Consider the following 27632-nt stretch of genomic DNA (forward strand, 5'->3'; position numbering starts at 1 on the left):
ATACATAAAATGTCTTTACTTCTCATTTATGCTTCTTGCTTCCTAGGTATTATGCCACATGAAATTAGTGTTTCTAATTATCTAACCTGTCTTATTCACCAGTTTAAAAACAAACAAACAAAACTATATTCTACCATAAGGCAGAAACGGCTTTTTGCTAAATCATTTGTTAAAAACAAGAGAACAGGCTCAAAATGGAGGCACTCATGCTAAGCTCCACATCACCAAACAGAGACTTCATTACACTTTTGGCTTCTTCCAGGAATGGAATCTTAAAGTCAGTCAGGAACTGCCTTATTAGCACTAGTGAGGTCATCTGCCTGATAGACCACTGCCATGCCCTAAAGGAAAGTGATCTATCTTGCCACAACCACTCCACTTTTTGCCAGGATAACTTCCTTTCCCCCACTCCCTTCTGCCTACGGAAGTCTTTCATTTAGTACACCTTTTTGAAGCTCCTTTCTATCTGTTAGATCGGATGCTATAGAGTCATGAATCATTAAATAAAGCCCATAAGATCTTTAAAATTTACTCATTGAATTTTGTTTTTTAATACATTGAATTTCTTCAGTTATTTAAGCTATCTGGAATGAAACTTCTTTTTCTCAGTGGCTGAACTGCAATTTGTACCTTACTGTGTAGTTTGAGGGGGTCTTATCAGATTAGACAAATATACAGCAAATGATAAATAAATCTATAAGCAGGTCCATGAGCATGAATATTTTGGGGGAATAATTTAGCCACTATGACTAAAAATACAAAAACAAAGATAGAAGATAGAGGGCATGAAAATCTGTTATAGGACAGTTGCTTAAATCCAAACTTTGTCTTTTAATAAATGGCAAACATTTTGCCTAAAACGGTGATTTGATGAAGTTGAAACATTCATTTATAAGTATTTAAACTCATTCTAGACCATCCAATTTAGATAACAGTAAAATATTAATATCAAATCTGTGCATTAAAGGAAATCCCCCCAACTGATGTCCTCTAACACAAGTTTAATACAAACATGACTTGTGGGTTTTCTGTAGGTGAGTCTCTGTTCCATTTTGCACCTTATTTCTCAACTCATTGATCACACTGAATTATTCACAGCTAAACATCTTTTTCCTTAGTCCTGCTTCTTGTTAGGTGTTGATTAAGACCTAGATTGTTCCTTTTCAAGTTGTAATGCATGAAGTGGAAATTTTAAATACTAAACAAGTTCAACCTGCTCTACAACTGCTCCAATTCCAGACTTGAACTTAGAAAAAGTTGTGTTACAAGAAACATGATCTGCCTATATTTTCAAAAGCATTAACATTTGTCTCCTTGGGTTTTTAACTCCTCTCATATTCAGCCAAAAAGAGAGAGAGATGCACTTAAGCTACATTTGCAAGTGCCATATTTGACCATTCTTTTCATAACTGAGTGGTTTTTTCAAGTCTTGCCTTCCCTTTTCTATAAATCCTGACTCCACCTTCTTTCTACTATAGAAAGCCACTAAAAGGCTTGGAACAAAGATAAATCTTTGAATAGTTTGCTAAATAACCCTCCCTTCCCCCCCACACACACACACTTCTTCAGATCCCACAGCTATCAAATCTTTCTTGATTCCATCTTGAGAAGTGAAATAAATAGAAATCCATGCAGGATTAACTTGGGTTACTTTTAGAAGTAAGTTCATTTCCATCTTACCCAGATACGAATCAAAAATATTACATCTTCCTTTCTATTCTTCTTCATTCACCACTAAAGCTAACACTCCTAAAAAAGGGGAGTAATAAGGAAGGGCAGGAATTTCGGACATATTAGGAATATTGATTAATTCTATTCCTTTTGGTAAGACAATTCCCTGATTGAACAGAGCACTGGTGGGGGGGATAGCAGGATATGCATATTTTTCAAGCTAAGCCCTTTCAAGGACAGATCCCAAGGTGAGCAGTACTAGGGGTTTCTCTGCAACCTGAAAGGATTTATGAATGATTGTGAAAGATTGCCCCTCCTCCAGCTGCACTGAGGGGCTGCTCTAAAACGGTAAAGCCCAGCCTGGGAAATTCATGTCACATCCTGTACCCCTGGGTAAGAAGTGGTGAAATACACACACAGACACACACACCCCAGAGGGTGAGAAGGGGTGAAATACACGCACTCGCACACACTCACGCTCACACCTCACCCTACCCCACCAAAAGCCCTGCGGGGAAGCTCTCAGGAAAGCAGGCTCTGGCTCGGGAAGGCGCAGTCAGCATCCCTGTCTCCCAGCCCAAGTGAGAGGCTCGCCTCCTCCACCTCGGAGCTAGAGCTCCCGGGTCTTTAACATTCTAGGCTTTTCCTTACAAAAGTAGAAAGGTCCATGCTGGCCTTACCTCTGGGGCTGCTTTCCTGTAAGTACGGCGGGGCCGTGGGGGTGACATTTCCCGAATGGGATGCTGACAGCAGAGGCGAGCGCTCGTCCACCCCATCAGCAGCCATGACTGCTGCAGCAGCCGCGGGGTCGGGGGGGAGGCTGAGCCGGGGCTTGCGGCTCCCGCGGAGGTGGAGGCTAGCGCTGTTCCGCCGCTGCTGCCGCCTCGGGGAGGACCCGGGATGTGTCACAAGGCCGGAGGCTGGGGGAGGGGAGGGTGCGGGATCGGCAGGCGGGGGAAGGGCGGCGCGCTGGGAAGCCTGTCTGGGGGAGGGGAGGGGAGAGAGAGAAGCCGGAGCCCGGGAGAGGGGAGGCTGGGAGAAGGCGAGGAGGAGGAGCCGGGGAACACAGTAGGGCTGCTCAGGAAAGGCGGGGAACGGAAGGTGCGGAGTAACAGAAAGGGGGGCGGAGGAGGCGAGAGGAAGGGGTTGCAACTCTCCCCCTCTTTGTACTTTACATTTCCTTAACTAAGGAGAAAAGGGGGAAGAACGGTAAAGAGCAACCTGAAAGGAGGTAAGAGAAACCGCCTGTGACTTGATTACAGAAAAACTACAGCAAACACAGATCTCAAGTTTAGCTCCTGGAGAGGGGGAGGAGGCGGGATTCTGTGCTGTCCAACTTTGCAGCAATTATCGAAGAAAGCTGATTCCCAGGTTAGCAATTCCTTCTTGGGGGCTGCTTCTTTTGTTAGAAAATCACTTCTCAACATCTGTTGTCTGAGAGGAAATACATTTCTGCAAGAGCGGTGCCATTCCTTGCTTGTCCTTGTTTTTTAGTAGGTGTTTGGCATGCTGGTAACAGTACCTTATTGAAACGATGCAGAGCTTGTTGGCTTTTACAAGGTTAATTTGACAAAATTTTAGTTTTGTTTTGGACTTTATTGTCCCTGACACCTTATACAAAAATGAAGTTTATGAATGATGTAAGTCAATTAAAAAAATATTTTCTTTAGCTAGTGTTTTAAAATAATATTTCGCATGTAAAAGAGTAAAAAACAAAAAAGCTAGTTACCGGCATGTTTTCATGTTTATGTTTTTCTTTTCTTATTTTGGTGGTTTGCTAAAACGGTTTAGAAATCAAAGTTTTGAATATGCCTGACAAAAAAGGCAATAGGAAAACAGTGAAGGTCTCAAAAGATCATTCTTCTTCAATGATTTTTGAGTCATTCAACAAACACGTATGGTGTGCTTACTGGGTATACAAAGATGAACCAGTAGAGCAGTGGTCTTGATCCTCCAGATGTCTGTGGTAGCACGGTCAAAAGCAAACAAAAAATGAGGCTGATAGTCCCAGCTGTAGATTTTAAAGGGTCATGAGGAAAGCTGACTTTAGACATTTGAAACCACTTCTCGTATTACATTAAGGGTCTTCATTTTGCTTTCTGAAGATACTCTTTCTTCCAAAAAAAAAAAAAAAAAAACCATTTAGGCATCAGCTGGAAATCCTAAGAGAAAATCAAAGAATAATGTTTTCTATTATGCAGCATCTTTTATGGGTCAGTAGTATCAAGACCCAACACCATATAAGGATCCCCATATGATATAATCCAAGGGCATTTATAGATCTCCAGAAACCTGAAAAGTGAGGGGTCAAGATATAGCACTCCCTGCAAAAAATGAACAATTTACAAAATGAATAGCAGGTTTTTGGTTTTGTTTTGTTTTTGATTTTTACATTTGCAGCCTGGAAGCTATTGAGTTAAAGAAACTTGAGAAGAATCAGCAAAATCCTATGACTATGGTGTCCTGTCCTGTCACCTATCACACTATCTTAACAGTGCATTTACATTTCCATTATCCACCTGCCCTTTATTCCCAACTGACTTTGTGAGTCAGAAACTGTAACTAACTCATTCACTATTGTGTCTCCAGTATCTAATGCAATGCCTGGCTCATTAAGAAGGATTGGATAAATATTTGCCAAATAAATAAGCAAAGGAGTGTATGAGGAAATCCTACACAGTACCAGAATCTTACTAAAGCAAATTGTTAGCAGGAAAAGCGTTGAGCGTGTCTTGATTTTTTTATGAAGATGACAGTTTTGCCATCTGACCAGTGTTTTTATTGTTCCATTATTTCTCTACAACTAGGGTTTCTTTATTGCCCAGGTATAAAGGATTTTTTTTTTCTTTCTTTAGTTCTTTATATGGCTTCTCTATCCATTTCATTACTCATTAGAGGGTGACACAGCTAATGGAAATTACTCACACTATGAAAGGTAGAAGGTATATTGAGATTATATTTGCAGCAATCCTAAATTTCACAAAAAGGAAAAACTTCTACTAGGTGAGTATCACTTCATTCTAGTTTTAAAATAATACAATAGTTTATGGTTACTCAATAAACATTAAATAATACTCATCTCGATCCAAGGCATTTTATGATTATGATATGTTTCCATCTCTACTCAGGGGATGAGGTAATGTGTCTTCTGGAATAATAGTACAATATAAACAGATGATGTGTGAGCTAGTAAAAGCTACATCTTACTACTTGAGCTACTTAAGCTACAGTTCTAGCTATCTACTACTGAGCCATACCACAACCCAGTGGCTTAACACAACATGATTTATTATTTTTCATGATTCTATAGATTAGTTGTGTGGCTATTCTATCTTTCTTGCCTGGGCTTATATTCAGGAAGCTTCTTTCAGCTGGCAGATTGGCTAGGGGCTCGCTCAGCAGGGACGGCTTGGAAAGGGAGGGGAGGCGGGGAGGAAGGCGGGAGGGTTCTCTCTCCATCTCTCCATATAGTCTTCCATTCCAGGCTTCTTCACATGCCTGGTAGTCTCTGAGCAGTGTTTGAAGAGGGTGAGAGGGTGATTGTGGAAGCTATGGTACCTTTTCAGATCTAGGCTCCAGGTCTCAAGCAATGTCCCTCCCATATTCTTCTCCTTCAGCCTGCCTCCTGCTTTCTGCCCAAAGAAAGTTAGGTTCAGAGGCCTCTTTTCATGGTCGACTTCCATTGTGATACTCAATCATTGTAAAGATTAAGCAACGTCCTTATTTCCACCTCATAAGCCATCTAATAACATCATGCCTCTGAGCTTCATCTCAGTGTTGGATTTGAAGACTCCCAGTCGTGAACTATTCTTTTTCTTTAAAGATTTATTTATTTATTTGGGGCTGGGAAGCAGAGGAAGAGGGAGAGAAATCCTCAAGCGGACTCCCTGCGTAGCGCGGAGCCTGCCCCGGGCTGGATCCCAGGACCCTAAGATCAAGACCTGAGCCAAAACCAAGACTTGGGCGCTTAACAGACTGAGCCACCCAGGAACCCCATTCATGAACTATTCTTTTGTGTACAATAAACTCTAAATACTATTCTACTGATCTGGTTTTAATTTTTACTGTCTCAGGGTTTTGACAGAACTATAAAATAATACATTTATGCTGTTTAAACTGCTGAGTTTGTTATAATTTTTTATGGCAGCAATAGAAAAATGCCACCTCCCATCAAAGACAGCTAAAAGAAGCTAATTGTTACTTCCTATATTCTACAAGGAAATTATGTTAGTGAGATCAACAGGTTCATTATGTACATTCACTACCTTCCAAGGTACCACAGACAACAGTTAATTGGTCCGCCTCTGTCCTCTGGTCTCCAGGAGCAATTTCCCATCCTGCTTTCCTAGCTTGCACCAACAGTCTCCTCTCTACCCTTTCCAGCATTCACCTGCTGCCTGGCCCTGAAGACTGCCATGTGCTTTGGGTTTTGTTAGAACAATACTAATTTCTGTTACGTTCATCTCTTGCTTTATACATTACCAATTTCTGTCAGATTAATCTATTATTTTGTACTTCTGGTCCCACTTTGTCTGGTTTATCTATTGCTTTGGAAGAACCACCATCCTAAGACTTAGGGATTAAAATAACAATATTTTTCAGAAAGATGCATTCATCTGGTGGCTCAGCTGTGGACTGAGCTCAGCTGAGAAAGCTGGGTTGCCTGAACCTCTCTCTCCAAACTCACTTTCATCCTGGGCTTCTTTATGGCCTGGCAGTCTCAGAATAGCGTTCCCCAGAGGGCAAAGGTAGATGCTGCCAAGGCCTCAGGAGTCCCAAGTTTTGGAACAGGTACAGGGTTACTTCTACCACTTTCTATTGGTCAGAGCAAGTTATAAGGCCAGACATTCAAGTGAGCAGAGGGATAAATTGAGTCTCTTGATGGAAAGTGTGGTGGTATCACATACAGGGGGACATGAGTGCAGGGAGATGTCACTATATAGAGACCTATCACAGCTAAAACAATTATTTGATGTAAGAAAAGCACTGAGAAGGACAAAGGAGAGTTCTTCAAGAAACACCATGCTTTGGGGAAGAAGTTCAAATTGGAATTTGAAAGTCCTTCTAAGAAGTATATTTTATGAATATCTATGTGATGTAAAGTATGTTCATATTAAATATTTATTGTAAGGGTTATAACTGCTTTCCTCAGTGCATACCAGAATGCTTCCTCCACTCTGTCCCCCTTGATCTCTCAGTCTTTCTCCTCTGTGCTGGGGTAGCCCACACTTGGAAATCAATTATATTTGAATATTATTCTATATAATTTGAATTCAGTACCTCTAAGTGGTAATCTTGGTTAAGTTAGCTTAACTTCTCTATACCTCATTTGTCTAATTAGTCTGTAGAACAAAGAAAATAATACCTACCTTGTGGGGTATTTATGATAATTAAAAGAGAAGATGTATGGAATATAATTATCAGTGCCTGGCAGCTATAAATATAAGCTTTTTTACCACTCTCCCTTTTTAACTCTAGAAGGGAAACCAGGGGATAAGCATGACTGGACTAAGCTAAAAGTACAATGGTCTGGAGTATGTTTGTGTGTGTGTGTGTGTGTGTGTGTGTGTGTGTGTATTTTTTTAAGGAAGCTCTAAGCCCAATGTGGGTCTTGAACTCATGACCCCAAGATCAAGAGTCACACACTCTACTGCCTGAACCAGCCAGGCACCCCTGGAGTATGTTTATATTTTTAATTCACTAATTCATTTACCTTACCTTGCAATTATATAGGGTAGCATCTCTGTGTGTAGTCTGCATGCTTAATGCAAGAATTTTGGAGCATCTTAGCAGGCCTGAGGAGGTTGTATTTAAGCATAAATTTTCCCAGGTCTTTTGGAAATGCCTATTAAAAAACTTTGAGGAACACCGTCAGGTCCAAGGGAACAGGGATTTAGATTTCACATACAGAATGTAACATGAATGCTCCTTAATTATTGCATGCCTTGGGAAAGCAAGAAACTGGTTGTCAGGTGAGGGAAGCTTGCAGGATGGGTACTCTGCTATGCCTAGGGTAAAGAGCTTTACCTTCAGCTCCAAGGGTTTTTGTTTACTTCTCCAGCAGACAAAGTTATAACTGAAAGAACAAGGCCATGTTCTGGAGTTGTAAAAGGTGCAACATTTTGCAAAAACAATTGAGAAGGGTTACAGGCTTGACTGCAGTTACAGAAGAATTTGTTTTCAATTAATTAGTCCTAGATTGCCTGTCACTGTCTCAGTTTCATCAGCAAGATGGGGGATAGCTGTCCTACATCTCATAGGATGCTAGTAAGTGTAAAGTAAGACATAAGCTCTAGAAGCGCCCTCCGAAAGAGAAGAGTTAAATGCAAAGTTCTGTAGAGGATATGTGATGTGAACTTGGGTCAAACTTTCCCTGTTGACCCAAAACTGATAGCCAGGGTCCAGGCTGAGGACAAAGAAGCAGTCAGTACTTGCAGATGCTAAATCAGCCACACCGGTCCCTCAATAACCACAATGACCCAGAATCCATATAAGCCAGAGAAGGAAGAGGAAAATGGGAATTACTGGAGTCATAAATTGTTGGCCTAAGAAGTTCTGCTGTGGCTTTTTCCTAACCTTTTCCAAAATGCCAAGTGAGAAGGGCTCCAAGAGAATTACTTGCAAAGTCTGGGGGTACCTGCATGAAAGGAAAACCAGCACCTCATTTTCTAGCTGTACATCAAATTAGGACACAGGCTAGCCCATCTTCCTAAAGTCTATATGAACAGGAAAAAAGAATTGGTGAATGAAGGCAAGACAAACAGGCTTATGGTGTAGCTCAACAATCACCTCTGCTTTGATGAGAACATGAGTTTCTGGTGGGCCAAGTGAGCACCACAGAACTAGCTGGGCTTGTGCCAGCATGCTGGCACCAACACACAAAAAATAACTACAGGGCAAAAAAACCCCCCAGTGACAAGAGCCCATGGGTCTACCACTGAGTGCAAGAGCTGAGGAGAGTCGGAAGAATTTAAACAGGACACTGTGGACCAGGAAGGTCCCTAAAGAACTCACACGAGGGGCGCCTGGCTGGCTCAGTCAGTGGAGCATGAAACTCTTGATCTTGGGGTTGTGAGTTCGAACCCCATGTTGGGTGTAGAAATTACTTTAAAAATAAAGTCTTCTTAAAAAAAAAGAACTCACATCTGTGCCTCCTCTGGAAATCCAGTATCTGAAAACCTGCCATGGTGAGACTACTGTCAATGGCCAGGTAGTGTGGGTCCAACAGTTAGTGCTAAACAGCCCAAGGAAGACTACAGTGATGGCCCCTTGAATCCCTCTAACTCCTCCCTATGTCCACTCCCTGGAGAAGCTTGCAACCGAAAAGGAAGGAAGGACCTGAAGCCCAGAGGTAAACTGCTTTCTTTCACCTAAGGTAGAAAAATGAGAACGAAGAGAAGCCCATATTCCCTCCCCATTTTAGGTCCTTCAAACCACAATGCTAGGGGCTCCTGGGTGGCTCAGTCGGTTAAGCGTCTGCCTTCGGCTCAGGTCATGGGCCCAGGTCATCGAGCCCCGCATCGGGCTCCCTGCTTCGCGGGAAGCCTGCTTCTCCCTCTCCCACTCCCCCTGCTTGTGTTCCCTCTCGCTGTGTCTCTCTCTGTCAAATAAATAAATAAATAAATAATCTTAAAAAAAAAAACACAATGCTAGCAGATGACAGAAAAAAGGAAATCTTTTATTTGGATATGAAATTAGAGTTATAGACTGAATGGATTTTTAATCACTGAAATTGACCAGGAAGTTACAGAATCTACCCAAGAGGTGATAAGATATGTTATGGGAGGCAAGGGGGAATTTTAAATGGCCATGTTAGGGACAGCATTTAGAGGAAACTATAACTATTTCTTAATTTGTACCTCATTGAGTTAAGTTGGTTTAATAACTTGGATGGATGGAAAGATTAGATAGATAGATAGATGATAGATAGATAGATAGATAGATAGATAGATAGATAGATAGATAGATAGAATGGAAAAATATATGACTGCTGCCCCAACTTCAAGCTTTCCTTGATTAAAACATTTTTGACTAAGAAATACAAGTATCTGGTACTAAATGCTGGGGCTACAAAGACAAGATAGGGCATTTAAGGGGTAATTAAGGTTAAATAAGGTCATAACAATGGTGCCTTAATCCAATAGGATTGATGTCTATAGAAAAGGAGACACCAGAGAGCTTGGGCTCACTCGCATATGCATGCTCTCTCTCAGCCTCTCTCTTGCCGATGAATCTGCACTGAGGAAAGCCCAGCTGAGGACACAGCAAGGAGGCAGCCATCTGCAAGCCCGAAAGAGTCCTCACCAGAAATTGAGCCCTGTTGGACCTTGACCTTGGACTTCCATCTTTCAGAACTGTGAGAAAATTAATTTCTGCTGTTTAAACCAAGCAGTCTGTGTCATTTTCTTATGGCTACTCCAGCAGACAAATACAGTCTGCAAAGAATAGATGGCTTTTTAAAAATCCTTTTAGCCCTTGGAGACACCCATGTTCACAGAAAAACCTCTTCGAGACCAGAGAAGCAGTTGATAAATGTAAAACACATTTTATGATGAGAAACTTCCCATTCCTATGGTTTCAGAAACCAGTTGGGTAAGAAAAATAACTTACCTCTTTAGAAATTGGTATTCCCAGAGTTTCCTCCTATGAAATACAAAACCACATTCTAGTTTTATTTTCTGCACATCTAGGCTTTTGATTCTGTCTTACCTGTCTGACCCTTCACTGCATCATCCCAGTTTACGTAACCAGTCCTCTATTTTTTTGATGTTTCAGGATTTTTGTAGTATTTTATTCATTCATTCAACAAATATTTATTGAATGCCTTTATGTGTCAGGCACTGTTCTAGGGGTTACAAAACCCCTTACCTCATTACAATAGAAGACAGGTAACACTCAGTCGAGTGAGGACATATAATGCATCAGATGGTGATAAATGTTATGGGGAGAAATCAAGCAGGGTAAGGAGAAATAGGAGAGAAAGGTGGAGAGGGCGCGTTGCCTTTTCGCATGGAGGAACTAGGTAGGCTTCACTGATACCTGAGCAGAGATGTGGACAGTGAATGGCAGGGAAGCCTGCGCAGCCTGAGCAAAGTGAGCTGGGGAGTGGGGGTGGGGAGGAGGAGTGAAAGATGAGGTCAGAGAAGTTTGCCATCGACCTGGGTGGGGCAGATCATAGGCAGCCCATCTGGCTTTTACTCTGAGACAAAACTGGAGCTCTTGGAGGCCTAGGATAGAGGAGGACTTGATACGACATAGGTTTTAAAAGGATCACAATGGCTACTTGTGTTAAAATTAGACTATAGGTGGGGCGCCTGGGTGGCTCAGTCGGTTAAGCGGCTGCCTTCGGCTCAGGTCATGATCCCAGGGTCCTGGGATCGAGCCCCGCATCGGGCTCCCTGCTCGGCGGGAAGCCTGCTTCTCCCTCTCCCACTCCCCCTACTTGTGTTCCCTCTCTCCTGTCTCTCTCTCTCTGTCAGATAAATAAATAAAATCTTTAAAATAAATAAATAAAAATAAAAAATAAAATTAGACTATAGGTAAGAAAGAAGGAGTAAAGGTGGAAAGAAGGGGTCAGATTCTGGATATATTGTGAAAGTCAATCTGAAGGATTTCCTGATGGATTTCATGCAGTGTATGAAAGACAGAAGTCGAGGATGACTTCAGTCAATCTTTGAACACTTTTCTGATATTTATTCCTGATAAATTTTTTGAATGGGAAAGCTAGATCAGAAACCATGCACATGTAAAAATCTTGGGGTGTGTATTGTCAGTTGCCTTCTAGGACTTGAGAATCATTTTTTACCCCCGCTTATGGTGACTGGGACGCTCCATTTTTCAGCAGCTTAGGAAAATAAATGGACTATTATTTTTAATATGGATAGTTTAATATGACAGGTAGATTTTTTTTGTAACTTATTTAACTTTATGCTTAATGATTATTGAATATTTTTATTAATCCTTGGTATTGGCCATTTTTCCACTGGGGAGTTCATCTTTTTTATTACCACTTAAAAATTTCATTTATGAGTTTAATTTAAAATTTTATTGATTGATCAAACCCATTCTGTTTTCCTCCTAAAAACCGAGCTAAGTTACATTTCCCAGCCATCCTTGCACTTAAGGAGAGTTGTATGTCCAAATTCTGGCCAATGGAAGGTTCATAGAAGTGATACAGACTACTTTTAGCCTGGCCCATAAAAACCTCTCTTTCATGATCCTCCAAAGCTCTTTTCCTCTCTAAGATAGATGGCAGGAAATGACCCCCAAGGAGACCGTGGGAGTCACATGTTGAAAATGGTACAAGAAGGAAGTATCTTGAGACACTAAATCACTTACATACAGGAGAGCTGCCCAAGAACAATGGTTTTTGAAGTGTTTTGTGAGAAAGAAAGATGCTTTATTGTGTTAAAAGCCACTGAAATTTCAGAGTTTATTTATTACAGCAGGAGGTGTTCTCCCTTACAAAGAAATATATAGAAAGAGTTATAAAGAATTTATTTATCTTCATATAGCAAATATACTTATCTTTTGCCTGTGTGGAGAAATGTAAAACTTTATTTTCTGAATGTACACTGACCCTGATGCTCCCTGGTACTAAGAGACTAATCCATTCCTTTCAATTCCTTTTTTGAGTTACAGTTCTAAGAACAGGATGTAATGAACTAAAACAGGCCAAATCTCTCTCCCTCTCTCTCTCTCCCCATCTCCCCATTCCTTTCTCTCTCCCCACTCTTCCCAATCTGTCTCTCTCTCTCCACCCCCCCACCCCTACAGTTTTGGAAAGAAAGGGTCAGATTCTGGATATATTGTGAAGGTCAACCAATTCCTGATGGATTTCATGCAGTGTATGAAAGACAAAAGTCGAGGATGACTTCAGTCAATCTTTGAACACTTTTCTGATATTTATTCCTGAAAAATTTTTTGAATGGGAAGGCTAGATCAGAGACCATGCACATGGAAAAATCTTGCGGTGTGTATTGTCAGTTGCCCTCTAGGACCTGAGAACCATTTTTTACCCCCACTTGTGGTGACTGGGACTCTCCCTTTCTCAGCAGCTTCGCATTGCAGCACCTGCCTGATTAGTCACCAAACTTTTAATTGACACTCTGCCACTTTTGTATCTTTGCTATATACAATTCCTCTTGTTTCCCATTTTCCAGGAAACACTCCCTTTGGATATTCTCTCTATTGCAACAGCTTGAATAAAGTACCTATCCCCTTGATCGTCAGTCAGCTTTTGAAAGTTCAACACATATAATAAATAAGGCAAATGTTTTTCTTAGTTTATTGTCTATCGATTTTGTCTGTGTTGAAAATATTTTTTAAAGATTTTATTCATTTATCTGACAGAGAGAGAGCACAAGCAGAGGGAGCAGCAGAGGGAGAGGGAGAAACAGGCTCCCCACTGAGCAGAGAGCCCGACATGGGGCCCGATCCCAGGGTCCCAGGATTATGACCAGAGCCGAAGGCAGACCCCCAACCAACTGAGCCACCCAGGCACCCCTGTATTGAAAGTATTTTTAATGATTGCCTATTTTTCAATATATGCTGTTTCTGTATATGATCTTCCTTTATATGCTCTGTAATTTATAGCCCATGAAATATCAAACTGTATTCTTTTGCTGATAGAACCCCATCCTCATTCTTTCTCATTTCGTGTTAAACCTAGAATACATGATACATGAGTTAACAGAGTACCATTTCCTGCCTTGTCCTTCTCATGTCTTCTTGGGCATTTACTCTCAAGGCTACTCTGGGTCATTTGATGCTTAAGGTTATGCCTCAAGTCACTCAGTCTTTCCAAGGCATCCTGTTCTGTCTGCCTGAGTCAGTTTGTCACTGACTCAGTGACATATTGTCATATATTGTCATATTCTCGCTGGTCTCGCTGGTCACCAATCACCCTGGCCACACTGACTAACACTAACTGGTCAGACTATCTAAACTGGTCCCATGCAGCTGTCTCTGGCCTGCATGACGGGAGGAGCTTTTTACTTACCAATAGTATCGCATTTGTAGAATAACGTAAGGAAAGTGTATCAGTTTGCTTTGCTGCTGTAACAAATTACCACCAATTTAGTGGCTTAAAACAATGAAATAGGATAGTGTAGGATTTTGTTCATTAGTTGTGAGTGTGTAAAGCTCTATTTTTATGGATGGCGAGCAATACATTCCTTTCAAATAAAAAAAAAATGCAAAACTATTATTATCTTACAGTTCTGGAGGTCAGAAGTCCAAAGTGGTTCTCACTAGGCTAAAACTGAGCTGTCAGCAATGCTTCATTCCTCCGTGGAGGCCTCCGAAGAGAATCTATTTTCTCACCTTTTATAGCCTTAAGAGACCACCCACGTGCCTTCACTCTTCACTCACGTCCCCTTCCTCCCTCTTCCAAACCAGCAGTGCAGCATCTTCAAATCTCTGACTCTGCCTCTCCTGCCTTCTTTCACGTATAAGGACTCTTGTGAGTCCTTATTCATATGGAAATTTTTTCCATCTCAATATTCTTAACTTAATCGTATTTGCAAAGTCCCATTTGTCATGTAAGGTAACACATTCGCAGGGATTTCAGATATGGTGAGCCACTGTTCTACCTTCCACAGAAGGACTTCCCCACACCATAACACAAAGGCAAATCCTCTTAGTGGTCCTTAGTTGACTCTTAAATTGTGTCTGGTAATGAACAACTCAGTGCAGGCAAAAATCTCAATTCTTAATTAAATTCCTAACTACTTTGTATTAGTAACACAAAACAAACAAACAAAAACTAGAAGAAAGTAAAGTACATGAAAACAGAAGTAATACTCTTTATTGTACACAAAATACATAATCCCTTGGTAGAAATACCATTAACTTAAACTCAGAGTAATAATCAGAGATAAATAGGTAACTTTTAGTTGGGCCAATACAAGAAAGATCTGCATTTTTATGTGACTTACTTTTTGTTTCTAAAAGTTGAAAATAGAGGTGCCTGGATGGCTCAGTCATTAAGCGTCTGCCTTCAGCTCAGGTCATGATCCCAGGGTCCTGGGATCGAGCCCCGCATTGAGCTCCCTGCTCAGCGGGAAGCCTGCTTCTCCCTCTCCCCACTCCAACTGCTTTGTTCCCTCTCTCACTGTGTCTCTCTCTTTCTGTCAAATAAATAAATAAATAAAAAATCTTGGGGCACCTTGGTGGCTCAGTCGTTAAGCGTCTGAATTCGGTTCAGGTCATGATCCCAGAGTCCTGGGATCTAGCCCCGCATCAGGCTCCCTGCTCCGCGGGAAGCCTGCTTCTCCTTCTCCCACTCCCCTGCTTGTGTTCCCTCTCTTGCTGTCTTTCTCTGTCAAATAAATAAATAAAATCTTAAAAAAAAAAAAAAAGATTTAAAAAAAAATCTTTAAAAAAAAGTTGAAAATATCTCTTGAAGATATTAATATGTATTTCCATTTAGGAAAAATTTATTAAAATAAAACATATAAGCTCTAAACAAATGTTTCTGTCTTTAAGTTTTCGCCTATTTCTAGTGAGCCAGAGGATTAGAAACATAAATCTATACAAAAATGCTTCCCAGGATTAGTCAGTAAGATAACATAAAAGTTTTAAATATTTGAAATTCTTTCATTACAATAATATTAGAGTTTCAGATTCAACCACTGCTCGATTTGTTTTCTCTGAGCAGTTATTCTTACCATCTGCCCTTTTCTTCAATCATAAAAATCACTTATTGATTGCTTACTTTGTACCAAGCACTATCCTAAGTGTGGGGACATAAAAAGAATAAAGCATGACTTCTGGGGGCACCTGGTGGCTCAGTTGGTTAATCATCCAATTCTTGATTTCAGCTCAGGTCATGATCTCAGGGTTGTGAGATGGAGCCTGCATGGGGCTGCATGCTCAGCAGGGAGTCTGCTTGAGGATTCTCTCTCTCCCTTCCCTTCTGTCCCTCCTCACCCCTATTCTCTCTCTCTCTCAAATGAATAAATAAATATTTTTTAAAAAATGAATAAAGCATGATTTCTAATTTTGAGGGGTTTACAGTTGAGTGTGACATACACTTAGAAAATCAAAGCATTTCTTCACTAATGGATAGATATATGAGGAAAACACCATGAAAACACAGTTAAGGGAGCAACAGACACCAGGCTCCACCTAATGACCCGAGATCATGATCTGAGCTGAAATCAAGAGTCGGTTGCTGGGGCGCCTGGGTGACTCAGTCGTGAAGCGTCTGCCTTCGGCTCAGGTCATGATCCCAGAGTCCTGGGATCGAGCCCCGCATCGGGCTCCCTGCTCCGCGGGAAGCCTGCTTCTCCCTCTCCCACTCCCCCTGCTTATGTTCCCTCTCTTGCTGTGTCTCTCTCTGTCAAATAAATAAATAAAATCTTTAAAAAAAAAGTTGGTTGCTGACTCTGAGCCACCCAGGTGCCCCAGGGAGCATCTAATTCTTAAGCACTTACACCTTAGAAGATAATGTACTTAGTCTCTGCTAAAAAGATGAAAGAACAATGAATAGAATGACATCTAGATGTATTAGCAAGTAATGGAATAAAGGAATATTTAGGAATGGAAAATGATTATGAGCACAGATTGCACTAAAATCATTGTTATTGATACCAATATTTTGATTACTAATCTTATCTCTTTTGGGAAAATAAAATTGCTTCTTTGAGCAACAGATTTCTTTTCCAAATGGTTTTTACTAATACCAATCTGGACGAGTGGAAGAATTCATCTTCCAGGACTGAATTTAACTTCCATGTTTAATTTGAACAAATATGAACTACTTATTGGAAAATGAATTTCTTAGTGTAGGTAGTTGCATGCTTGTCTTTACAAATTTGCTGTGGGAATTCTAAGCTAAATGTGCTTTATAATGCGTCATTACTCAAAAGCATACAAGAGTGGTCCTACATTTAAACAAAATACAGCATGAAGCAGTTTACACTTGGAGAGGTAAGGAATTATGATAATGATACTCTTATTATTGGAAAAATTATATGTGCCTTCTCTACAAAGAACATACCAAGTCTACTCAACAAGACTGGCAGCAGTCATTTATAACCGTAAGAGCTATTAACTAAATAAGAGAAAACACAAAACCCAGAACAAACTTGTTTAGAAAGCTCAGCTGAGGAAAGTAAATAGAGATGATGGATGGATAGGCAGGCAGTTGTAGATGATAGATATGCAGATGGTAGGTAGTAGGTAGGCAGGTGGGTAGATAGATAGACAGAGTTATATAAATGTAGAAACCAGCCATGAGGTAAAAAAAAAAGAAGGGCAAAATTTCCTGTTCTAAAAAACCACACTCAATTGAGCCCACTAATTTTTCAAAAAATGAATTATTTTATTGTATTATTTTAATAACATTTTCTACTTTCTCTATTATTATAGAAGAATTTTAACATTGGAAAATGGAGAGAGGACAGAGAAGACAATAGAAACCCCCTTAACTTCGGGGCGCCTGGGTGACTCAGTCAGTTAAGCGTCTGCCTTCGGCTCAGGTCATGATCCCAGGGTCCTGGGATCAAGCCCAGCATCGGCCTCCCTGGTGGGCGGAGAGCCTGCTTCTCCCTCTCCCTGTGCTGCTGCCCCTGCTTGTGCTCTCCCACTCTCTCTGTCAAATAAATAGATAAAAATCTTAAAAAAAAAAAAAAGAAACCCCCTTAACCTCATTACCCAGTTATGTCCACTCAAAACATTTACCTGTATTTCCTTCATTGTCTATGCAAATGTAAATTACACATAAACAAAATTAAAATCCTTCTGTAAACTTCATTTTGTAAATTTCTGTTTTTGTTTTAAAATGTGTTATTATATTTCCCACGTCTTTAAGTAGATTTCAAAAATATAACTTTAATAACTGTACTTCTTGTGGATATTCTGTGAGTTATTTACCTAATTTCTTAATATTGGACACTAGTATTATTTCCATTTTTTGCTATTAAAAATGTTGCAATAAGTAAATTGCAGTAATTATACAAAATTTATTTCTTCAGTATAAAATGTCTATTAATAAGAGTGGAATTGCTGGGTCAAAATACCTAGACGTTTTCAAAAGGCTCTAAAAAGGTGTCAGTTTGTTTATTCTAGTCTTCCTCACAACAAATGTAATACATAAGAACTTGTGTATCTTTTTTATTTACATAACTTGAATAATTCTATATGCATTTTTCTATATCTTGTTTTTAACCTAATCATTTTTGGAGATCTTTCCATATCAACACATAAAGTTCAGTTTCACTCTTTTTAGATTAGCATTTATTTTCATTGTATGAATTTCCAAACCTTGACTTATCCCATTCCATCATGAGCAAGTACTTCTGGGAGGGCACAGAAGTTCATCATCAGGTAGAAGATGGGAACTCGTGTGAAAACCAGTGTCAGAGAAGCACTGACCTCCCAGAGAGAAATCGGAGTCTATTGGATGAAAAAAGTATAGGGAAATGGTGGTGGGGTGGGGGGCGTGTGTGGAGGGAGCAGAAGATAAGTAAGAATAAGGAAAAGGGAATAAAAAAGTGAGAGAGAAGACATACAATGAGGTAGCTATGTCAAGGAAGCAAAGACATGACCAGAAAGGCAAAGGAAAGGAGAGCTGGCAATGAAAGAGGAACGTCTGTCTATTATCATTATAATTTTACAATTTATAGTTTAAAATATGCTTTGTGTACAGACTCTCATTTCACAGTAAACTTGTGCAACAAATAAGTAGGACAGTTAATACTGTTGAGCCATATGATATCGAAGCCTCAATTTCTTATGAAATATCTGTATCCTTCATTTTTTTTTAAGTTTATTTATTTGTAGTAATCAAATCAGGTACACCCAACGTGGGGTTATCATGACCCGGGATCAAGAGCTGCATGCGCTTCCAACTAAGACAGCCAGGTGCCCCATCCATGCTTTCTATACAGCAACTCAGACTCGCTTGGCTTTGAGGCATCCTGGGAAATACTAATTAGTTGGAAAGGGAAAGGTGGGGTGTCAGGTACAAGAATGAATAGAATTGATAGGTGCATAGGGCAGGCTGTAGGAGCAGGTTAGCTCCATCCCAATGGTCGGGGAAAACTGAAGCATGTTCCAGATCAAATTAGTACTCAAGGGCTTCTGATCTAGCTGTTGAGGCATAGCAGCAAGGGAATCTAGGAGGAACTGATAATCAACGTTAGGAGAGCAGTGATCCAGCCGATGAAGAGTTAGAAACTAGTAATTGGAGGCACAGGTCTAACCTCTGTGGAAAAGGGTTGGTTAGCACAGGCTCCACAAGTTGACGGGCATCAATGCAATAGGCTTACATGCAAGGAGAGGTTGCCACGTTAGCAGCAGAAATCAGAAGCTGGGGGCAAGTGGGGGCATCACCCACTCATAGGGATGGACAAATATAGGGAAAGGCTGCAGCCTTTATAAGCTCAGAGGTCAGAAGCAGAGACCAGATGGTATCTTTTTTTTTTTAAGATTTTATTTTTAAGAAATCTCGACACCCAATGTGGGGCTCAGACTTAACAACCCTGAGATCAAGAGTCATATGCTCTACTAACTGAGCCAGCCAGGTGCCCCCCCGATGATATCTTTACCATGCCCTGGTGAATGTGGAGATTTTGATCTATTTCTAGTCCTCATCAGGATTAGCAGAGTTACAAAACTGAGCCAACTGGGGAAGCCAGGGGTTGGCATAAACTTTATTTCTACCTCGAGTGACAACATTTCTTAACAATAAAGTGGGTTATCTTTGATTACAATAGTAGCTAATATTGTTTACTGAGGGCTTACTACTTAAGTGAATTGTCCCAATGTTATTCTCAAAGCCACCCTTGAGTGGGTATTGCCTTAGATACATTTTACTGAGGCAGACGCTGAAACTCTAAGAGATCATGTTGCTCACTCATCCTATTTATTACTAGCCTTAAGCATTAGAATTGGAGTCTCAACCCAAGTCATCTAATCCCAAACCCTTTGCTTTTAAACATAACTGCCTCCCTTATAGAGAGATTGCATATGTCAAGAAATATGAAGCCATATCCAGATGGAAGTATCTATTACAATCCTTTAACCTAATTATTTTCAGCCATAGTCTGCCAAAGTCTACCTTTTTCCATTCTGTTAGGATGATCTGCTCTTGAACCTGAAAATTAGTTGTTCACTTCGACCATCTATCTCGGTTTTACATTCCCACTCCTCCTTCATTCACCCCAAGGTTAGCTGCATGTGGTCACTCATCTTAGCTGCTTTCCCTTTCTTTGTCCTCTTCTCCCAAAGGTCTTTACCTATTATTTGAATCATTTATTTCAGTCTCTCCCTATGGAGCATTAACATAATAAAGATTCTTATCACTAAACACAACTTTGAAAATAGCTCTTAGAATTAAATTGGATTATGTTTAATACAATTACCTTCTTTTTTCCCTCTAGGTTTAGTTACAGATTTTTTTTTTTTAAGATTTTTATTTATTTATTTGAGAGAGAGAATGAGAGACAGAGAGCACGAGAGGGAAGAGGGTCAGAGGGAGAAGCAGACCCCCTGCTGAGCAGGGAGCCCGATGTGGGACTTGATCCCGGGACTCCAGGATCATGACCTGAGCCGAAGGCAGTCGCTTAACCAACTGAGCCACCCAGGCGCCCAATTACAGATCTTTTTTGTATTTTAGAAGTGTATATTACAATCTCTTATTATTTTTAAGCAATGCAGAATTTCACCGCTGAATTTCAAGTTTTAAAAGTAAGATAATCCTTCAGTTCTAAGAACTTCCTGAACTACCAAAATAGTTGCTATTTCAGCCACTGCAGCCTCCCAGGAGCTTTTATGTAGTATTAATTATGTTTCATGTTTTTTCTTTAATTATTAAAGTTTCTGTTCCAATAACTGTAAATTTTCTGGGGTAGTTTTTTAGGCAAAACTTTTTCTTAAACATTTTTTGAAATAAGGAGAGAGTTTCTGTCAGGCAGAAATCAATCTGGGAATTTACTTTGTTGAGCCCACTAATGGTGGGTGAGGCTTTACATGAATACTATTTGGAGATGGAAAGCATCAGAAGAAATCAGAGAGCTGCTCTTCATGAATAAAGGAAAGGCATGTTTTTCCCTCTGTCAAGGAGATGGGAAGAAAGTAAAAAAAAAAAAATAGTTGAATAGATAGAAGCTAAAAAGAGAGAAAGGATCTAGAAAGACTGTAATTTTGCATGAACTGGCAGTAACAAGATAGGAAACAATAAACAAACAAACATACTTTTACACTATCAACCAAGCAAAAAGTATACAAAAATTAATCTCACAAAGCAGTACCTAAGAGCCTAAGAGCCTTAATAACAAAATATTAAAACTGTATTAAAGAGGGGTGCCTGGCTGGCTCAGTAGAGCCTGCAACTCTTGATCTTGGGGTTGTAGGTTCAAGCCCCACGTTGGGTATAGAGATTACTTTAAAATCTTTAGGGTCACCTGGGTGGCTAGATGGTTAAGCATCTGACTCTTGATTTTGGCTCAGGTCACCGTCTCAGGGTTGTGAGATCGAGCCCCCAGTAAGGCTCCATGCTGGGTGTGGAGCCTGCTTAAGATTCTCTCTCCCTCTGCCCCTCCCCCACTCTCAAAAAAAAAAAAAAATCTTAAAAAAAAAAAACTGTATTAAGGGCATTTAAAAGGGCCAAAACAACTGTGTAGAAAAAGAAATACAACATGTTTAAGGATGAGACATTTGATAGGAGTTAAGGTAAAAGTGTGTGACTAGGAAGGGGCAGTGCAAGGACTTTTCTGAGGTGATGGAACAATTCTGTGCCCTGATTATGGTAGTGGTCACATGAATCTATACATGTAGCAAATTTCCTAGAACTACACCACAAACACACAAAAAGAATACTTGTAAGACTGGTGAAATCCAAATAAGATCTATTGTTAATGGTATATTATCAATGGCACTTTCCTGCTTTTGATAAAATACTGTAAAGCTGGCTGAAAGGTACACAGGAACTCTGTTATTCCTGCAACTTCTGGGTCTAAAATTAAATCAGAATATAAAGTTTTTTAAAAGTCACATTCTAAGAGACTCATAAGTCAAAGAACTCAAAGGAGAAATTAGAAAGTAGTTTGAACTGAAAAAAAATGATACGATACATAGTATGGTGACTATAGTTAGTAATACTGTGTTGTATGATTGAAATTTGCTGAGTGCATTTTAAGCCTTCTCAATACACACAGACACACTCACACGAAATTTAACTATGTGAGGTGATGTATGTGTTAATTAACCTGATTATGGTAATCATTTCACAGTGTATACATATATCAAATCATTATGCTGTACACTTTAAATACGTACAATTTTAGGGGCACCTGGGTGGCTTAGTTGGTTGAATGTCCACCTCTTGATTTCTGCTCAGGTCATGATCTGAGGGTGATGGGATGGAGCCCTGTGTCCGGCTCCCCGCTCAGGAGGGAGTCTGTTTGAGCTTCTGTCTCTCCCTCTGCCCCTACCCTCCTGCATGTGCACGTGTATGCTCTCTCTCTCTCAAATAAATAAATCTTAAAAAAATATGTACAATTCTGTCTGTCAATGATAAGTCAATAAAGCTGATAAAAAATCATAACTGTTGTTTTTAAAATAAAAACAAATAAATATTAAAAATAAATACTATAAATACTACACTATAAAATACTTTCATGTAATATTTTAAGGATGAAATATTAAAATTTAAGTTAAATGTTGAATGTTGAAAAATTAAAGTAACCATTATAAAAGGATAAGAGTGGAATTGTCTGAGGAAATATGTAAATAGTAACCAGTACTAACCAGACAAATAGTTATAGCTGAAATTTTAATACTGTTAAAAAAGAATATAATCTTCTGTTTATTTTACTTGATAATTTATAGCTTTTGTTTAAGTGGTAAATTATTGTAATTTGTAGCTGTTTACAAAATAAATTTAATTTTTCTTTAAAATCTAAGAGAGTGAAGTGTTGGAAATCTTTGATGTGTTTTGGTTTTTCTTTCCCAGAGCTTTTCATTCTTAATTCTACTTGCCATGCTACTCAGAACAGGCACCACTGATTACCTAATTTCAGTATAATCAAAATGCTAGAAAGAAAGTACCTTACTGACATGTCTTAAGGCTTCCTTGATATAAACATCACAATGACAAAATCTGATCTTTTTCCCATCATGATAGATAATGCTGATTTAAGTTAAAATCTAATTTTTTTTAAACAAAATTAAGGGCATTACATGAATGCCTGCATAGACAATAACAGTCCTGCCAAGAAAATTACATTACCCAGTGCGCTATGCTAATCATTGTAATTGGTTGGGGGGAGTGGGTAATTACCACAACAAACAATGGAGTTGATTTTCAACAGCAATTCCCTGTCTGTTTCATATTTGAACTCTGGCTACTTCTTGTGCTGAAAATTTTGTATTATCTTCTGAAGCATTCTGCCTCAATACTTAGATTCCCAAACTCTCATGGTTCCTTTAGAATCTAACTTCCTTTTCACCTTTTATTCCATGTCTATTCTCTGTTAACCTACTAAGTGCTTTGATAGTAACAACCCAGTCAAGTGTCTCTGATCACAATTCCTGGTACACTAGTGGGAAACGTTTAAAAAAATGGAAGAAACTTCAGGAGAAAACCCCACATTTAGAAAAATGAAGCCAAATCTATTTTCTAAAGGAGTTAAGTAAAGAAGCAAATCTTGAGATCTAGCAAATAACATTTTCAGTTGGCCCAAAATACACTTAACCCAGAACAGGTTAAGTGTGCTCTCTCTCTCTCAAATAAATAAATCTTTAAAAAAAATGTTTGAGGGCCAATTAAAAGAAATATGTGGCAACACTGGGCAGGTCAAACAACTATGTTAGACCAGATTCAACCCTCTTGATATCTGTTTCCTTCATCCTAATGAATATTTCTCATTTTAAATTGATAGAATCTTTGCCCGTTAACACTTAGGATATTTAAAGGCAGATGACTGTCTATTTGGTTCCTTGCACAGTACATAACAGGTACTTAAAAAATATTAGTTGAGTAGACTGACTGAATGAAACCATCCACACTTCATTATATGGTTCAAAGTCAGTTATTTAATTTCTATGAAGAGACAAAAATTGAATAATGATTTATTTATGTATTTGGTAACCATAACAGTGAGCAATTTTGAGCACTTTCTATGTACTAGACATTTTGTAGGTATCCCCCTACCAAATCATTACAATGATTCTATGTAGAAGACTATCCTTGTCCCCTAACTTCTCCAAAGGGGAGTAAGCTACAGAAGTAATAAAGAGAAGAGATATAAAATAACCTAATTCTGACTCCAAGTCCCATCTATTAATCATTATATTATTATTCTATATAAATTTGTATTAAAGAACAACAAAACCACAATAAAGACCTAAGAAACAGATAGTGTTTTGTTTTGGAAACTGACACTGGTTTTGGACCAGCTGGGTAACATAAAAGAATAGAGGTATAATGAAAGGTAAGAATTTGGTGAAATCCAAGGACCTCTGGAAAAGTTGTAGGTTGAGAAAGAAAACTCAAGGCCCCAGAATGAGAGGAGAGATTTGCCTTATTGAAAAGCAATGGGAAACACTGAGGGTAGCTGGAGGGAAAAGGGGTGGAGAGATGGGGTAACTGGGTGATGGACATTAACGAGAGCATGTGATGTAATGAGTACTGGGTATTATATAAGACTGATGAATCACAAGCCTGTACCTCTGAAACCAATAATATATTATACATTAATTAATTGAATTTAAATTAAAAAATGTTAAAAAATAAAAAATAAAGCCCCAAAATAAAAAAAAATAGTATGATGTTGGAGGAACAGTTTTCATAGATATTCTTTTGTAGTTGGAGGAAATTCTATGCTATTCCTAGTTTGCCAGATTTTTCATGAATCAGTGTTGATTTTTTCCAAAAGCTTTTTATGTCTCTATTGAATTAATCATGTTGTTTTTTCTTTTTTTTTAGTATGTTGAATTTCACTAAATGATTTTTTTTTTTTAATATTAAGTCAACTCTACTTTCCTGGGATAAACCCTATTTGAACATATTATGGTATCCATTTTGTGTATAGTTGAATTTGATTTTCTAATACTTTGTAAAGGATTAATCATGAGAGATATTGCTTTGAAATTTCCCTTTTTGTAATATCTTTGCTGGGGTTGGTATTATGTTTATGTAGGCCTCATAAAATGAGATGGGGAATGATTCCTCCTGCAATTTTCTAAAAAACAGATTGCGTAGCACTGATGTTATTTACTCCTTTAGTGTTTGATAGAATTCACCAGAGAAAACTTACAGACTTGGTATTTTCTTTTTTTGAGAAGTTTTTTAATAATAAATTCGTTTAAAAATACATATAAGACAAAAAAAAAAGAAGAAAAAGAAAAGCAGTGAAAAGCTGAGTGCTCAGAATCAGAAAAAAAGCTATCTGGAGAAGTTATTTCCAATCCTGGCTGCATATTAGAGTGATCTGGGGAGATTTAAAAAAAAATACACCTGCTTGGTCCCAATAGCAGACTTTTTGGAAAAGAGACCAGGACAACAGCATTAGAAACAAAACTAATCATCTCTTCAGATGATTCCAAAATACAGGCAGATTGGGAATTTCTGCTTCAGATTATCCAGTGATATTCAAATTAACTCTTTGAGGCTCATCAGAGTAGGTAGGATTCCACGCCACTCATTCCGTTCAGTCTCACTGGCTCTGTTCTTATCTGTTTCATATACTGGGCTTCTGCATAAGATTTCGTTTGAAAAAGTAGTTTTATGGTAAAAAACAAAGAGATGGCTTTTCATCTTTCTGTCCCCCTCAGTTTAAATTGGAAACTGAGGCATAGAGAGGCTAATACAGAGGCTGCCACAAGACACTTTGACTTCGAGAACACATCTCCATGGCTTTGCCCAGAGACAGAAAGGTACCTAGGTATGAGGTAGAAGGCACTGGACACTGGAATGCTGCTGTGGTGCTACCCGAGGGCTCCACAAGAGTCCTAATCAGTCATAACAGAAATAAGAAATAAGAAAAAAACAGCCCAACTCAATTAATCTTGGGCAAGTCCCTCTAATTGATGGAAATTAATTTGAATCCAGAATCCTATAAGAGATAGAAGAAATAAAGTGCTTATCTTTCCAGTCCTTGAAATTTCTTTCACTTTTAGGAAGAAGTTGGAATGGATGCTGAATACCAATTGCCATTCCCACTACACCAGGTCCCATCATGTTAGGATTCTTAGCTAATGCCACATGACTGTTTAGTGATAGGCAAAGGAAAAAGGAGAGAAAACTTATAAGGGAAGAAGAAAGATAATTTAGTGAGAAGGATTTAGAAACGGGTAAGAAAACAAAAATGAGACTTGAAAACATTGCAACTGAAAATACTTGAAAAAGTTGAAATACAATATAAATTAAGACACAAAGCAGAAAGTTAAAAGGCCAAAAGAAAAAGCACTATAAGGTGTTTCTCTTCACTTACTGGTATTCTCTTAGTTGCCATTGGGTAAAATCTCATTGTGAGGACAAGATCTGATCTTTTGTCTTCTAATTAACACTGAGGACTGATTTGAGTCTGAGAATATTGATAATAAAATATGGGACAATGTTTCCATAACTGTATGAAGATGAAAGGGACCTTAAATGTTCTTTTATTCATCTTTATTATTGCTAAATGATCATCCAGTCCATGTTTGATTTATTAAAATGTTTACTAAATGACTTCTGTGTGCGCAGCACTACATTAGGTAATGAGGACAAAAATGTGAAGAAGGTGAATCTAGTTAGTCTGTGCTTCGTGAAAGTATATTCAAATACACACACACACACAAAAAGAAGAAAAGTAGAAGTATTATAAGGGGGAATAATTAGGGTACTTACAATAGGGAATGAGTGGATAAATATTGTGTATTACTTTAGATAGTGTGGTCAGGGAGTGATGGCAGATCAATATTTCCAGTGGTGAGAAAGCACTATTTCCAAAGGTACTCCATTCCCGAAGAGATAGTGTGAGAGTTCAAGATACCAAAGGCCAGAATGGCTTAAATAGATTATAACGCGGCATGTGATGAGACTGGAGATGGCCTTGAGAATCATGTTAAGAAACATACACTTTATTGAAAAACTACTTACGAGTTGAAACTCTTAAATTTGGTTTCAATTTTACAAAGATCACTCATATTGTATATAAGGAGTAAACTTGAGAGAGGCATACTTTCATAATACAAGTGAGAAACGATTCAGGCTTGGACCTAAAGTGGTGCCAGGAACTGGAGGTAGGTTAATTGATTTGCGATACATCTAGAAGGTGGGGTTTGATGCTAATGGTATCCTCAATGTCTCTGCTGTGGATAATAGCACAGGAAAATAGCACATGATCCTGGAGTCCTGGGATTGAGCCCCATGTCAGGCTTCTTGCTCAGCGGAGAGCCTGCTTCTCCCTCTCCCTCTTTTGCTCTCCCAACCCCACTGCTGTCAAATAAATAAATAAAATCTTTTAAAAATAGCACTAACAACAAGGACCGCTTGAGCAAGGAAGACATTGAGCGCATGGTCCAGGAAGCTGAGAAGTACAAAGCTGAATTCTGAGAAACAGCGGGACAAGGTGTCTTCCAAGAATTCACTTGAGTCTTATGCATTCAACATGAAAGCAACTGTTGAAGATGAAAAACTTCAGGGCAAGATCAATGATGAGGACAAACAGAAGATTCTTGACAAGTGCAATGAAATCATCAATTGGCTTGATAAGAATCAGACTGCAGAGAAGGAAGGATCTGAACACCAGCAGAAAAAGCTGGAGAAGGTCTGCAATCCCATCATTACCAAACTGTACCAGAGTGCAGGGGGCATGCCGGGAGGAATGCCTGGAGGCTTCCCTGGTGGTGGAGCTGCTCCCTCTGGTGGTGCCTCCTCTGGACCCACCATCGAAGAGGTTGATTAAGCCAACCTGAGAATAGGTCTAGCATTGTTCCACATAAAATATTCGAAGGACCCAAATTTG

The 27632-nt window shown here is 39.1% G+C and overlaps 2 protein-coding genes and 1 long non-coding RNA gene across 5 annotated transcripts in view; 2 read left to right on the forward strand and 1 right to left on the reverse strand.

The window, feature by feature from the left end:
- The window catches only part of PIP4P2 (phosphatidylinositol-4,5-bisphosphate 4-phosphatase 2), a 56121-nt gene extending 53545 nt beyond the window's left edge, over nt 1–2576 (reverse strand). The window contains exon 1 of the mRNA XM_032421678.1: nt 2352–2576. Within this exon, the coding sequence (XP_032277569.1) occupies nt 2352–2457 (106 nt within the window). The 5' untranslated portion in view covers nt 2458–2576. The remainder of the gene's footprint in view (nt 1–2351) is intronic.
- LOC116642993 lies at nt 1578–17119 on the forward strand. Of its 3 annotated transcripts, none has more exons than XR_004301464.1 (4): nt 1578–2369; nt 4527–4674; nt 9885–10027; nt 17047–17119. It is a non-coding gene; the product is annotated as an uncharacterized LOC116642993 (long non-coding RNA). The 3 variants fall into 3 exon arrangements; XR_004301463.1 differs by having other exon boundaries at nt 9885–10263; nt 17047–17112; XR_004301465.1 differs by lacking the exon at nt 4527–4674 and having other exon boundaries at nt 9885–10263; nt 17047–17112.
- Nucleotides 17120–27200: 10081 nt separating this feature from the next.
- On the forward strand, nt 27201–27632 carry LOC116643175 (heat shock cognate 71 kDa protein-like). Its single transcript, XM_032421967.1, has one exon. It carries the CDS (start codon nt 27276–27278, stop codon nt 27570–27572), a length of 297 nt encoding a protein of 98 aa, XP_032277858.1. The 5' UTR covers nt 27201–27275; the 3' UTR covers nt 27573–27632.

This window comes from Phoca vitulina, unplaced genomic scaffold, assembly GCF_004348235.1.
Source record: "Phoca vitulina isolate PV1807 unplaced genomic scaffold, GSC_HSeal_1.0 scaffold25, whole genome shotgun sequence".
NCBI lineage: Eukaryota > Metazoa > Chordata > Mammalia > Carnivora > Phocidae > Phoca > Phoca vitulina.

What these genes read in the sequence shown, in the direction of transcription:
- LOC116643175 (XM_032421967.1), top strand. Translation starts at nt 27,276, where the DNA reads ATGAAAGCAACTGTTGAAGATGAAAAACTTCAGGGCAAGATCAATGAT.